At 39.6% G+C, this 14,897-nt stretch overlaps 1 protein-coding gene across 4 annotated transcripts in view; it reads left to right on the top strand.

The window, feature by feature from the left end:
* The window catches only part of LOC149146071 (lipid droplet phospholipase 1-like), a 210,923-nt gene that overhangs the window by 145,644 nt on the left and 50,382 nt on the right, over positions 1 to 14,897 (top strand). For 3 of the 4 annotated variants that reach the window (XM_089446896.1, XM_089446893.1, XM_089446894.1), the window contains one exon: positions 9,282 to 9,379. The exons of the other annotated variant lie outside the window; for it this stretch is intronic. In XM_089446896.1, the coding sequence (XP_089303022.1) occupies positions 9,282 to 9,379 (98 nt within the window). The remainder of the gene's footprint in view (positions 1 to 9,281; positions 9,380 to 14,897) is intronic. 4 annotated transcript variants of the gene reach the window in all.

The following is a 14,897-nucleotide window of genomic DNA, read 5'->3' as shown; positions in this document are numbered from 1 at the left end:
CACATGATGGAGCCCCATGGCTCTCAACGCATCCCCTAGGAGTGTCAATATGATGCTTTGGTGGGCTTGGGCCCTAGTTAAGTTGCCTAGCCCATGATGAAACCACCTGCCAATTAGATATAAGATCCAATGCGCTTCCTCACCTTTAGGTACAGTAATTCATTAGTGCATCTAACTTAACCAAACTTGTTAATCAAGGGCACCATGAGACTTCATAATGCGCTTCCCTTCCAAATTTAGGGTTTTAAGCTTGTAATAGTGTTCTCTCCCTAGGTAGGAGTGGCTAATAAACAACCCTATTAGGTGTTCCTAGCTCTAAAGGGTAAAGACAAGTCCAAGGTACATCTTTCAATTGATAGGGTTCTTGTGAATAATGATGAGATGGATGGGGACACTGGGTCTCAAAGCCAAATGCCGGGGGGTCAAGGATGATAATGATGAGGGATGTCCACATATTTTGGTGTATAGATGTAGGAGGGAGAAATCGTGGATACATGAGTTACCTTGGCCTTTGTTTTTCCATCCTTCATTATTTGCCTTTTGCCTTTTATGATTTTACTTTGTATTATTGCTTGGGGTTCTAGGAAATAAGAGCATGTTTCGAGGGATATGCAACAACTATTACCCATTAAAGTGGGGTATTTCATTGCCCACCAAGGGATGGGACATGCATGGGTTCCTTAATGATGTGTAGGGCACTTAAGGGCCCTAGGAACTAGGGTGATGGTTGTTGATTTGGGGTAGCATTGGATGTACTCTAGCTATGAAAATTGGTGGATAGGCTAAAGCACATGAGACCTACAAAACCCAGAAATCGTTTTGGAAAAATCCCTCCAGATGAAGAGTTATTAAAATAATTAATATTTTTAATGAGTTCCTAAGTCTAAACTTAGGGAAATAAAAATATTAATGGGTATTAATAAAGATAAGGATGAGAAGCTTCCAAAAGATAAGGATCAAGTCTATTTTAATCTTAGCTATTGATTAGGGACTTAATCTCGGCCGTTGATTCATCAACAGGAAAAGTATAAAAGGGGACTTGAGGGTCAGTTGGAGACACACTGAGGGAGACCAGTCAGTTCGATTTCTGGAGCGGGGTCAGCTGAGAAATTCGAACTAGAGGTCTGGATTGCAGCAAGAGGTAGCGGGTACGAAACAGAGAGTCAGGAACAACACCAGAAGATCAGCGTAGAGGTTAGAGAGGCAGACGCAGAGGCAGCAGGACTGCGCAGTCACTGGAGGGCCTGCATGGGTGATGTAGAGAGGCAAAAGCTGACGTAGAGGGTTTGGGAGCTGCGCAGAGGCCAACAAGCCTGGCGCTGAGTCTGGGAGAAGTGCCAGATAATTTATCTTTGTTGGGTAAGCCAGTTTGGCACCTAGTTGTACTGAAGAATAACTGATTAATAAAAATCCTCCTCTGCTGCATCGGTTTTCGCGCATTGGGTTTTTCCAAGGACAATTGTCCAAAGTATCTGTGTCGATGTGTTTGATTCTTGTGCATGTATTTATTTCTGTATTATGGTGTGATATCTGCAACATAATTTATTTTAATGTTTACTGAAGGGTTTTTGTAAATAACTTATTGGAAAATAAGTATGAAAAATAAATCAGTTGTTGTAGTGATAGAATTTTCACATGGTATCAAAGCGAGTAATCAAAGACAGGAAGTGAAAATCAATTATGGGTCGAGACCATGATGTAGAGGCATCTATGTCAGGAGACTTACAAATTTTCAGAAAATTGCACAAGAGACAGTAATTTCGATTTCTCTATGTTGGCTTCCAGATTGGAAGAAGAAGTTGCTTGTGTGACTAGCTCTGCATCATCAGAGGTATGGTATATAGACAGTGGGGCCTCTTGGAATATGACAGGAATCCGGGAATGTTTCTCAGATTATCAGGAGGAAAGGATGAATTTTTAGATCACCATGGAGAATAAGGCAAAGTGTACTCCAATAGGGAAGGGTATCATAGTTTTTCAAACAGAAACGAGAGAGTGGTTTCGTGCTACCAATGTGCTGCATGTACCAGGATTGGGGATGAATTTACTTTCCGTGTCACAACTTCAAGGCAAGGGCTATGACATTTTTTTCATGAAGGAGAAAGTATACGTCAAACACCTGAGTTGGAAAAAGAAAGTGCAGATCGGGATCAAAAGTAATAGCTTGTACAGACTACAACTAGAATCACCAATGGCACTGGTAGACAGTCATGGAGACAAGGATTTGAACGAAATATGGCACAGAAGAATGGGACATTTGCACCATGGGGCTCTGAGAATTCTCATGAAAACTGTAACAGGAGTTTTCGATCCTAGTACAGAACGAGATGATGTATGCAGAGGATGTGCTCTGGGAAAGTATGCCAAAGCAACATTTCCTAGAAGTAAAAATAGGCCAAGAGTATACTAGGATTGATACACTCAGATATCTGCGGATCTATGTCCACTAAAGTTCTTAGTGGTGCCGAATACTTTGTCACCTTCATTGATGACCAGTCAAGGAAAACTTGGATTTATTTTTTAAAAACCAAGGACGAGGTTTTCTATCGATTCAAAGAGTTCAAGGCTCTGGTGGAGAATCTGACAGGGAAGAAAATAAAAGTTTTGCGCTCAGATAATAGTGGAGAGTATGCCGATAAGGACTTCATTGATTTTTGCACTAAGGAGGGCATCAGAAGAGAGTGGACGACTCATTACAATCCGGAGCAGAATGGAGTAGCAGAAAGAAAGAACAGGACTATCGTAGAAGCAGCTAGGGCCACGATGTATGATCAGGATATGCCAAAGTTCCTGTGGGCAGAAGCATGCAACACGACGGTCTATGTTCAGAATAGAACTCCTAATCGGGCATTAGGCAAGATTACACTAGAGAAAGTCTTCACAGGGAAGACACCTGAAGTCAGTGATTTCAGGATATTTGGGAGCTTTGCATATTGCCGCATACCAGAGGAAAAGAGGAAGAAGCTGGATCAAACTGCAGAGAAATGATATCTAGTGGGATATAGAGAGAGCGCTAAAGCATACAGAATCTATCTCCACGGAGCAGGAAGGTAGTAGTTAGACGAGATGTGAAGTTCATGGAGGACAGGGCCTTCAGAAAATCTCGAGAAATGCCTTCTGAGGAGCAGTCAAAAGATGAGCCGTTGGTCAAACCACTTCAACCAACGGAAGTAAAGAATTCTTCCTCAGATCAGGAAGAATCACAGGAGGAGGAGAAGCTAACAAAAGCACCTGCTACTAGAGGAAGAACAAGCAGGGAACTTCGTCAGATTTTGCGAGATGCAGAGGATTTCATCGGTGCACCAAGAAACAATAAAAGGGAGCGAAAACAGCCAGATAGATATCAAGCATTAGTAGCTTAGGATGGGGAGCCTGCCAGTATTCAGGAGGCTGCCCAATATCAGGTCTGGTTGGATGCGATGGTAGAGGAATACAACTCCATAATGGTGAACGATGTCTGGGAGGTAGTTTCAAGGCCTCAAGACAGATCAGTGGTAGGTTCGAGATGGATCTACAAGATTAAATACGCTGTAGACGACAATGTGGAAAAATACAAAGCCAGGTTTGTGGCTAAGGGGTATGCTCAGAAGGAAGGAATTGACTACGAAGAGACCTTCGCCCCAGTAGCTAGGTATACATCTATTAGAACCATGATATCTCTTACAGCACAGATGGGATGGGAGATTCATCAGATGGATGTCAATATGACATTTCTGAATGGGGTGATAGAAGAAGAGGTATACATTGAACAACCAGAATGCTTTGAGACACATGAGAAGAAGTCTCATGTATGCAGATTGAAGAGAGCCTTGTATGGGCTGAAATAGGCACCTAGAGCATGGTATGGTCGAATTGATGGCTACTTGCAAAAGATGGGATTTGTCAAGAGTGACGCAGATCCAAATCTCTACTATCTAGTTGTAGAGAATGAGCCTCTAATCCTAGTATTATATGTGGATGATCTCTTCCTGACAGGATCATCCAGGCTCATCGGGCATTGCAAGAAGAATTTAGCCACAGAATTTGACATGAAGGATTTGTGACAAATGCATTATTTCCTGGGGTTGGAAGCTTGGCAGCAAAAGGGGGAAATCTTCCTTGGGCAAGGGAGATATGCTACAGAAATTCTGAAGAGATTCAGGATGGAGAATTGTAGACCCATGGCTACTCCAATGATCACCAACTGGAAGAAAATTGATGCATTAGAAGACAAGGATGTTGATCCCACCTTATACAGGCAGCTCATAGGGTCCCTGATGTATCTGGTCAATACCAGGCCAGACATTTGTTACGTTGTCAACACCCTTAGTCAGTTCATGGTGTAACCGAAGAGGGTGCACTGGGCAACAACCCAACATGTTCTCAGATATATATACAGGGAACAATTGATTATGGACTCTTGTACACCGGGAGTAAGGATATCAGATTGATTGGATTTACTGATGCAGATTGGGCTGGAAGTTTAGTGGATCGGAAAAGTACCTCTGGGTACTGTTTCAACATTGGATTGGGAATAACCACTTGGTGGCAGTAGGAAACTAAAATCCGTAGCTCTAAGCTTAGCTGAAGCAGAATATATGGCTGCAAGCATAGCTTCGTGCGAAGCCATATGGATTAGAAAACTACTTATGAACCTATTCAAAAGAAAGATGGAGGCGACCAGGATCATGTGTGATAATTAAAGTTGCATCATGTTTTCTGAGAATCCAGTATTTCACGATCGGTCAAAGCATATTGATATTTGGTGTCACTTTGTCAGAGACTATGTCCAACGAGGAGTTGTACAGTTGAGCTACACTCCTACAGGAGAACAGGTGGCAAACATCCTTACCAAGGCCCTTGGAAGAACCAAGTTTGATTATTTCAAGGAGAAGATGGGGATGATAAAGAATCCATTTCAGTAGCAGAAATGGGTATGATGTTGTAGTGCAGTAGCAATTAGAGGTAGCATGATGCAGCATGATGAGAAGGGGTTGCAATGCAGATGCAGTGTTGGGAAGGACCAACAACAGCATAGATGCAGAGGGAGTTGCAGTGCAGATGCAGTGTTGGGAAGGACCAACAGCAGCATAGATGCAGAGGGAGTTGCAGTGCAGATGCAGTGTTGGGAAGAAAGACCAACAGCACAGACGCAGAGGGAGCTGTAGTACAGATGTAACAGTGGCAGTGATAGAGCCATGGGCAGCGGTACAGGATGTAGCAGTGCAGAGGATGTTGGGCAGGGAGGCTTAGCATCAGTATAGGATGTAGTAGTGCAGAGGATGTTGGGCAGGGAGGCTTAGCATCAGTATAGGTACCAGTGTCGTATAATTAGAGTGATGCTTAGTGTGGAGTATTACTAGAGCACAGTCCTCGCTAAGAGGGAGTGTTGATTTAGGGTGGCATCGAATGTGCTCTAGCCATGAAAATTGGTGGAGAGGCTAAAGCACATGAGATCTCCAAAACCCAGAAATCATTTTGAAAAAATCCATCCAGATGAAGAGTTATTAAAATAATTAATATTTTTAATGAGTTCCTAAGTCTAAACTTAGGGAAATAAAAATATTCATGGGTATTAATAAAGATAAGGATGAGAAGCTTCCAAAAGATAAGGATCAAGTCTATTTTAATCTTAGCTGTTGATTAGGGACTTAATCTCGGCCATTGATTCATCAACAGGAAATGTATAAAAGGGGACTTGAGGGTTAGTTGGAGACACACTGAGGGAGACTAGTCAGTTCGATTTCTGGAGTGGGTTCAGCTGAGAAATTCGAACTAGAGGTCTGGATTGTAGCAAGAGGTAGCGAGTACGGAACAAAGTCAGGAACAACACTAGAAGATCAACGCAAAGGTTAGAGAGGCAAACACAGAGGCAGCAGGACTGTGCAGTCACTGGAGGGCCTGCATGGGTGATGCAGAGAGGCCCAATGCTGACGCAGAGAGGCAAAAGCTGATGCAGAGGGTCTGGGAGCTGCGCAGAGGCCAGCAAGCTTGACGCTGAGTCTGGAAGAAGTGCTGGAGAATTTATCTCTATTGGGTAAGCCAGTTTGGCACCCAGTTGTACTGAAGAATAGCTAATTAATAAAAATCCTCCTCTGCTGCACCGGTTTTCCCGTATTGGGTTTTTCCGGGGACAATTGTCCAAGATATCTGCGTCGATGTGTTTGATTCTTGTGCATGTATTTGTTTATGTATTATGGTGTGATATCTGCAACATAATTTATTTTAATGTTTATAGAAGGGTTTTTGTAAATAACTTATTGGAAAATAAGTAGGAAAAATAAATAAGTTGTTCCAGTGATAGAATTTTCACATGGCCATGATGAAAGGGTAGAGCTCATGTTTGGATTTTGCCCACGTGCTATATGAAATGTCCCAACCATCTTTTGCATTTTATGATATTCTTTTCTTTTGTTTCTTGCTCGTGGCCATGATATGGTTTTAAGTTTTAACATTCTTTTAGCTGCATCAACCTCCGAGGCAACAGTTCCAGGCCTGACCCAGACATGTGGACAAGGGGAGAGGGCGTACCAGTGGTGCCCTTTGGACCTAGTGGTCATGTGGACCAAGAGAGGGAAAATGATGAAATAGGGTTATAATGTGTGGAGGGGAGTGAAAAATGTGAAATGGGAAAAAGAGACCGCGCTACCAAAATCGGGATTTCCCAAGTAGTTCCCTTCCTGAAGCCATACGCCAATAGGGGACATCCCATGGGACTAGGATTGAGGATTAACCCGCCATTTAAGGCGAGGGAACAAAACTACAATTAAAACCCATCTTTCTTCCAAGTTACCTAGTAATCCATGCCCAAGATGCCCAAGGAAAAACAAGCATAAGCACCCTATTGCACAATGAAAAACATACCTTTAGGATCAGATTGCCCACCTTCACACATATGCTCTCAACAGATGGGTGATGGAACATATCACTAATGCAGAGAGCGGAGGTCAAATGACACAATGAATCGGCTACACTGGTGGCTGTTAGGGGCTGCTGGCTGTCGGCTGATGAGATGTCAAGGAGACAAATTCTCATATTGGTGTCACCCACTTTTGGTGGGTAACAGGTCAGCAAACATAAATGACATTTGTTGTAGTCTCTTCTCTTCCGTCTGTCCAAGGGAAGTCTTGTTGCCTCCTTTACACCCAAACCCCTAGGATTAATTTGTCTTTATGAATTATAAGCGCGCGCACACACACAGACAGATATATATATATATATATATATATCTTGTAAAATTTGTTTGTCTTCCCTATACATGATACCCCAATAACTCCACGTCATCAGTACAATATATATATATATATATATATATATATATATATATCGCATAGAATTTGTTTGTCTTCCCTATACATGATACCTCAATAACTCCACATCATCAGTACAATGTATAGGTGTGATTCGATACATGATCTCCGTGGACTGTTTGAACATGTGTAACTGTTGAACAGAGATGCTGTTGTGTGGACAAAGATGATGCTTGGTCGGAGAACATGGACATCAAGGTTTGAGACAGAATGGAGCCTGCAAATGGAGCCCACGAATGGAACTAACAAAATTGTGTACATGCATGCAGATAGAATGACCTAGAGACTTGTTTGGAAGATTAATTTCACTGGAGGGAGAATAGGGTTTCTGGAATGCAGAGAAAGAAGGAATATATTTGCTTGCTCAGGAGACTGGTCTGATGGGTTCATGAGGGTTTTTGGGCATGGATGAGGAGGAATGCATCAGAGACTAGGTCAGAATGCTACAGCTCAGGAGAATGTACAGAGGCATGTTTCTGCACGCATGCCAACCACTGGAGATATAGAGGGGTGCAGGACTGGTTAGGAGCAGAGCTCAAATTGGCAGAGAGGCAAGGAGGCATTTTTTGAGTGGGAATCATGGAGTTAGGGCTCTGATACCATTTCAGACTGATGATTAACTCAAAAAATTTTGATTATTTCCATTAACGTGAATCGCTCTTTAACACATTAAAAAGATGACTCTTTGCCTTCATTTTCCATATGGCATTTCTAACTCTTCAGATTCCTAATTATTTACAAATTATTTACAGTTACAAAAAGTCCTGGAGGATTATGTGTCCAACATTGAGGTTTGAAAATCTTTTAAGGATTGTAACTGGTGAGTGTCGACAGATTCTGAATGGACCTTTAACTCATATCCACAGAACTGATGGCCTCCACTGATGTCTTGTGTTAGTTTTCTTACAATTTTCTCCATCCCAACTTTTAGGCAGAGGCTTCCAATCTAGCAGTCTGCACCCCTCTGAAATACAGTCTCATAGGCTTGATATAGGCTTTGACAAATACCATGCTATTTATCAGAGGACACACATGGATGATACAAGGAAGAACCATTCACTATAATCTGCTGATTTTTTACTGAACAAGATACAATTTTCAACTTTTATAATACAAAATTATTTCAAAATTGGTCACTGAATATGAAAATGATTTTTAAATTGTTGCTAATTTTGACTATCAAAACCTTTTAGCTTTTCTTGGATGAGCACTGATTACGGATTACATGCACATAACTGACTGCTAATTTTAGGGAATGCCTACTTCTCAGTGGATATTAACTATTTTAACATCTAAAGACATTGTAGGTGATAGATATCCTAAATTTTACAAGGATGTTATTGAAAGATCTTTTTGAGACAGTATACTACATTGAAGTTCAGCAGTATAGATTGTCCTCAAACAAAATGAACAGACATAAATAATAAATCAGTGTTGAAAATATCGGTATCGGCAAAATATCGGCGAGGGTCCAGAAAACATCTTATCGGCAATATCGGCGAAAATATCGGCAAATATCGGCAAGCATAAAAAATAAATTTTTCAAATTTTTAAACATAGTGATATTTTGAAAATATCGCGATATTTTCTCGGCGATATATCGTTTTGCCGAAAATATTGCGATTTTTTTGAATATCGCTGATATATCGCCGATATTATAAACAGTGTAATAAATAAAATCATAGAGGATATGCCAAGAACAAGGGTAGCATTCAAACAAACAATATGGGAAGACAAGCTATCCTTTGTTGAATGTTCATAATGCAACAATAATACTACAATTTATAGCAATCTATGGATTTCATCCGAATCTTGCTAATGTTGAAAGTAAATTCGAAGTCTCTCTATAAATATAAAAATAATGTGAAAATAATAAAGGAATGCAATACTAAGTCTCCATGCTTGTCATTTTTCGCTTTAATCTACATTAATAGCATACATGGATTCTTTATATGATGGGATTGACTATGTTTTTCCTCGTTTAATTTGCAGAGGAAATGGTTGCAGCTCTTACCCAACTACCATGGGAAAGAGTTGATGTCAGCTTCCATAAAACCAAGCAAAGATTCTTTGCTCATAGCACGATACAGGTGAGAGCTTTACCATGTCTTTTGGTAACAAATTTTTGTAGGATTGTTAAAGTGGGTTTGTTGTCGTAGTAGAATTTCTTTAATAATAGTCCAAGCCTACACTTTGAAACTGAAATACTTGATATAACGAGGAGGCCAAAGACATCAAGTGGCCTGTTATTGTCAATTTTCAGACCATGGCAAGCAGATTCTACACTCAAGGAATAAACCTAAAACCTTGGTAACTTTGAAGCTTAAAACTTATGAAAACAACAGTCTTTGAATACTAGATTCTACAAAAACATACTGCAGAAAATAATAACAGCAAACACACAGGTCTGTCTCGAATCATGTCACTGTTTTATTAGCAGAAAGCAAAAGATTACAATGCGATAGAACAAACCCTATTGTCACTTAGTCACCCAATGGAATACCTTGACGCAATAATATAATACAAGAGGTCTCTAGTGTCTACCAAAAACCCTAAACCTATTTCTAGCTTAGGAAAGTGTCGTATATTAAATTTTCTTAGGACTTATTGTTCTTTGCTTTAGATAATTGCATTTTATCATTTACATATAGAATTCACCCCACAACTTCATAACATTATTTAGATTTACAACATTATTTAACAACATATGCAATTATGTAGAAAGAACAATATCATCACGAATGCAACGGAACATAAAGGAACAATAGAAGGAAAACATTCATACGTAGAGACACTAGAGTTGGTCGGAAACCAGGGCAAAACCCACTATGGGGAAAACCTTTTCAAATTCTTCTTCTTATTAGATTGTCATTGAATGATTCGACAAAAGAGAGTACAATGATCCATATTTTCAATCATAATTCTATCTAGCAAAATCAACTAAACAACATTCATAAGATGAACCCAACAAAGCTAATAATCAAAACCCTGATTCAGAAGCCTGCAGTTAACTGTCACTGTCTGTGGTCAACTGCCGAACTCTGCAGTCAATTGGTGAAATCTTCGGCCAACTGAAAATTGAAACCCTAGGTCTCAACCGCACAAAGAGAGTGTCATGCATGCAGCTAAAACCCTTCAACCACACACATAGGCTTGCATGCCTATGGTTATAATCGAAAATTGCTTGTGACAAGTTTGTGGTTGTGAACCAAAACCCTAGACATGTGTGCGAGCTTCAGCGCCTGCAATTTTGGACCTGTGCGAGCCAATTTCCGCAAATTGCCTCAGACCTGTGCGAGCCAAAACCAAAGAAGGAAACCAAATGAGGTTGAAGTCACTTATATTTATAGGCTTCCAAGAATGTCCAATTTGTTTTAAGGCTGACCTAATCAAATGTGCACATGTGGGCTTTAATTCAAAAGTACACTTTACCTTGTCCAAATTGAGCACTTCAATAGTCAAAATTGGTCCTCCCGTAAAGAGAAATCTCGTCCCATGTTTGGAATTTGTCACTGAGCTGCCAAACTAACATTTCTTCTTAGCTAGACAGAAATTCCAACTGCATCACGTAATTGTCGCAAGTACCCTGTCATTAAATCATTTCCTATCTCAAGTATCTCGTCATAAAATATCGTCACTGCTCATCTCAGTTCACTTCTGAACATTCTTGAATCTAAAAGAAGAAGAATTTGACATCGAAGGGGAGCCTTAACTACCACCCTCTATAATGAGGGAGAGCACATTTCAATCTGAAACAATATCAGTGAGCACATCTCAACCTGAAAGTACATCAGTGAGCACGTCTCAACCCGGAATCTCATGGGGGAGCAAAACATCTTTCACCCTGTAAGATTCTCTTCCAATAATTTTCCAAAGTTTCAACAATTTTCTGGGTTTATACTTTAAACTTTCACTAATGCCTTTCGTCAAACAGTTTAAATACACACTGCTGTAGGTTCACTTTTCAAATTTCAACTCCCAACTAGGAAATATCCTAAAATGTCACTGAGTTTTCTGAGTTTAGTATGTATTTTTCTATGTGGTATTTTGTCAAACATTTCACGAATATTCTGCTGTAGGTATGCTTTTCATAATTTAATCTCAAATAGGCGCACACAGTGATCTTCACTTAATGAAATAATGCTTCACACAGATATAGACTGATTTATAAAATTCCCAAACAAGGATAGTGCTGCTTCAAATTTATTAAATAGAGAATATAAACCCAGATAACATTACATTCATCCAAAATAAAAGCGGCGGTGGCAACAAATAGAGGAACTTAGTATACTAGCAGCACGATGTTCTTTAGTATTTGGCCTACTTTCAGTGTGACTTCAGCAGTGCACTTCCAAGTGATTGTTCCCAACTTCACTGTGTAATAACCAACTGATACAGCCTCCAAATGAACACGGAAAACACACACAGCCAACAAGCAATTTCGTAAGGGCTCTTGACTGATATGCAAGGACTCATCACCTCTGTTTCAAGTGATAACTTGGACCACAGAGAACAAAACCCCTTCCACAGTGCCTACACCCAACAACAAATGAAACACGGTCCTAGAAATGATTCATATCGATCCCTTGTGGAAAAAGATTACACCCAACAAACAATGATAGCCCACAGTCTGTGTTATGGTAAGGAAGACAACCCTTCCATGCTCAGAACTCAGCCTCTACAGGTCAATACATTTTCCAGAAGACAGATGGAGAAGTTCAAAGTCTTCCTTGTTCCCAGAATATGCCTAGCTTGAGTTATGACCCACTACCAATGGTGAAGGCAATTTCGGCTAGAGAAAAACATGTCCCAGATGAAGAGAAATTCGACCAGCTTCAAGAAAGAGGGCTTGTTCCCTTTACTATTCGAACCCTCCAACAAGCAGACTAGGAAACTCAACTTCCTTGATGAGTATCCTTCCAATGAGACAAAGCTTCAAGATCTGGTTATCGCTTCAACCTGGAAGAAGATAAATGAGAAATACAAAGTCAGGATATCAATTGATAACACCTCTTCTAGCTCAAATCTCCTGCAAATCACTGTCTCTATGAAAGCACATTGGTGAAATCTAAGTGATTTCATTTTTTGGACCAACTAGGGTGTCTAGTTTCAACACCGAAGCTAGCTATAGTGGTCAGGGTTTCTAAATCCTAAGCTTCTCCTCAAGAAACTCTCAAGAGCTCTTTTCTCCAAAAACTCAAATGCACCAATGAATGAGGAGATACCCCCTCATTTCTCTTTTTTATAACTCACTTACCTTTTCCCTTCAATTAAATATTTAAAAACACTTTTCCTTTCTTTATTTCATAAAGTGACTTTTATAAACTAATTAAAGTCACTTTTAATGCTGGAAAATGCTTAATTTGCCTCTGTGGTCAAATTAGCCACCCAAAGCCCCTTTTTATCATTCTTCTCTGTAGATCTTTCCCCCTGATTCTAACGAGCTATTACACTAACATGTTTCAACTTTCTTCAAGTAATTAGCCTGAAACAACACCTTAAATGTAATTAATTAAAATATGCATGTTAATAACGACATTTTATGGAAATCGTCAGAATGCAACAAAACAAAGAGCAAATTGTGCAAAATTGTTCCCGATGATGAAATATGGTAAGCGATCTTAGTCGTACCTATAAAACTCCTCTAAAACCCTCTGGGCCCACCAATGGACTAATTTTGCTCATATGACCAAGCTAACATAAGTTCTAGAAAACCCTCCTAACCACCTTATCAAATAATCTAAAATTTGGGGACTTTACATACCCCATATCGAGCAATAGGAATTGTAGGGGAGAACATCTCAACCCATCCTATTGCCCACTGATCTTCCTAACAATGACTCTCAAGAGTGATGTGGTAGAACACCTGCATCATAATCAGCTTGGGTTGTACATGTCCAAGCACTCTCTCAACCCGTTGGCCAAACTGGGAGTAGTATTCCCAACAAGTTCTGTTGTCGCACAGAATGTCTAGGCACCGCGACAATGGCTAAGATGGGGGGCTCACCTTGATCCCCAATCTCTCCATTTAAGCTGTCTCCCTACAACAGGCTAAGGGGGGTAGATGCTATTGAAAAGTGGAATGAAGAAGAACTAGTTGGGAACCAACCAGTTTCGAGAGACAGTGAAGCGATCAAGTACTTGATTAAGCTTTAGCAAGACTTATAGGATTTGATTAGATTTTAAACAATTGATACCAGTGCCTTATGGAGTCAACGATCTTGCTAGGGAAATTAAGACCAAGTAATCGATTAGCAACTGCTGCTTAGATGAATGACTATTTTATATGAAATGCAGATCCTAAAACTAATGTGAGATGCAAGAATCTTGGTTAATTTTAGTTAAATGCCTATTTAAATGTGAACCCTTCAATCCTTTCTGTGTTGAGATTGATTTTGTAGTAATTGGTAGAGAGAAGATCAGAAGAAGCACACTAAGGTGTGATTAATGATACTTCTCATGAAATTCTAACATACCTGGTGCCTCCGGCGCTGCAGAGAACTGTGGCTCTGACGACTGCAAGGTCACCATTTTAAGTACTATTAAAACAAGCTTCTCAAGAAAAGACGGATGGAGATCTATCTATCTATCGACCAAGCTTATGCTTGGAAGTAAATTTTATCTATGCAAAGCTAACTTACATGCAAATGCACTTGATGATGAGAAGATGAGATGAAGTTAGATTCAAGGATGAAAAGATGCTTATGTCGCAGAAACTTCCAATGCCCAAATGAAATGTTCACTTTATTAAATGAAGACTCAAAATTAAACCCTTGAAGATATTACAATTAGAACACAAGATTATTTCAAATCTTTCTGATACAGTTATAGCTCAAAGAAAACATTTTGTTTCATAAACTATACAGTTATAGCCCAAGTATTTTGTTTCATAAACTAAATATTCAAATCAGAAATGGAGCAAGGGGAATCTAGGGCCAATGAGAGGTAGCATTTGGGCTAGGAGAAGGCAGATCTGGGCTTAGGAGCCCCAAAACTTGAAATCCTTGCTTTGAAAAAATTATTTTGCCTCAGATCTTTAAATTTATTGCAAAATCTTTAATGGCTAGCCTTGCAAAAATATTTGGGACAAGATATTGCCATCCAGGGCCTAGATCTGTCTCAAACCCCCAGATCTGCATGAAAAAAAATCTCAGATCTGAAGATTTACTTGGCTGATTTCTCAGATCTATTCCTGCACACAATCTTTGAGCCCAGATCTTGCCCTCTAGGGTCTAAATCTAACTCAGATCTGAAGATTTTCTTGGCTGATTTTTCAGATCTATTTCTGCACAAGTGAAAAGAGGAAAACTCAATACCCAATATGTACAAAAATAGAGAAAATCTCAAAAAACTCAAGTCTTAAAATTCAAAATTATGTTACAAAAATTTCAGATCTACACAAGTAAATAACAGATCTATACAAATAATTTACAGATCTATCAGATCTGAGGAGTATGTGTCCAACTCCGCTCCCCGATCTGATAATTTAAGGCTCTTAATAGCTAGATCTATCAAAATTTCCTCAAAATATTTAAAAGATTTTGAAATTTTAGAGAGGTACTAGCCCAAAAACACTCTGCAGAAAAAAAAAGATTATCGTTAGATAAA

This window comes from Pinus tabuliformis, chromosome X (assembly GCF_031772625.1).
Source record: "Pinus tabuliformis cultivar Carrire ecotype Pingquan chromosome X, CPIR1, whole genome shotgun sequence".
NCBI classification, from domain to species: Eukaryota; Viridiplantae; Streptophyta; class Pinopsida; order Pinales; family Pinaceae; genus Pinus; species Pinus tabuliformis.
This window is presented reverse-complemented; position numbering and strand designations above follow the sequence as displayed.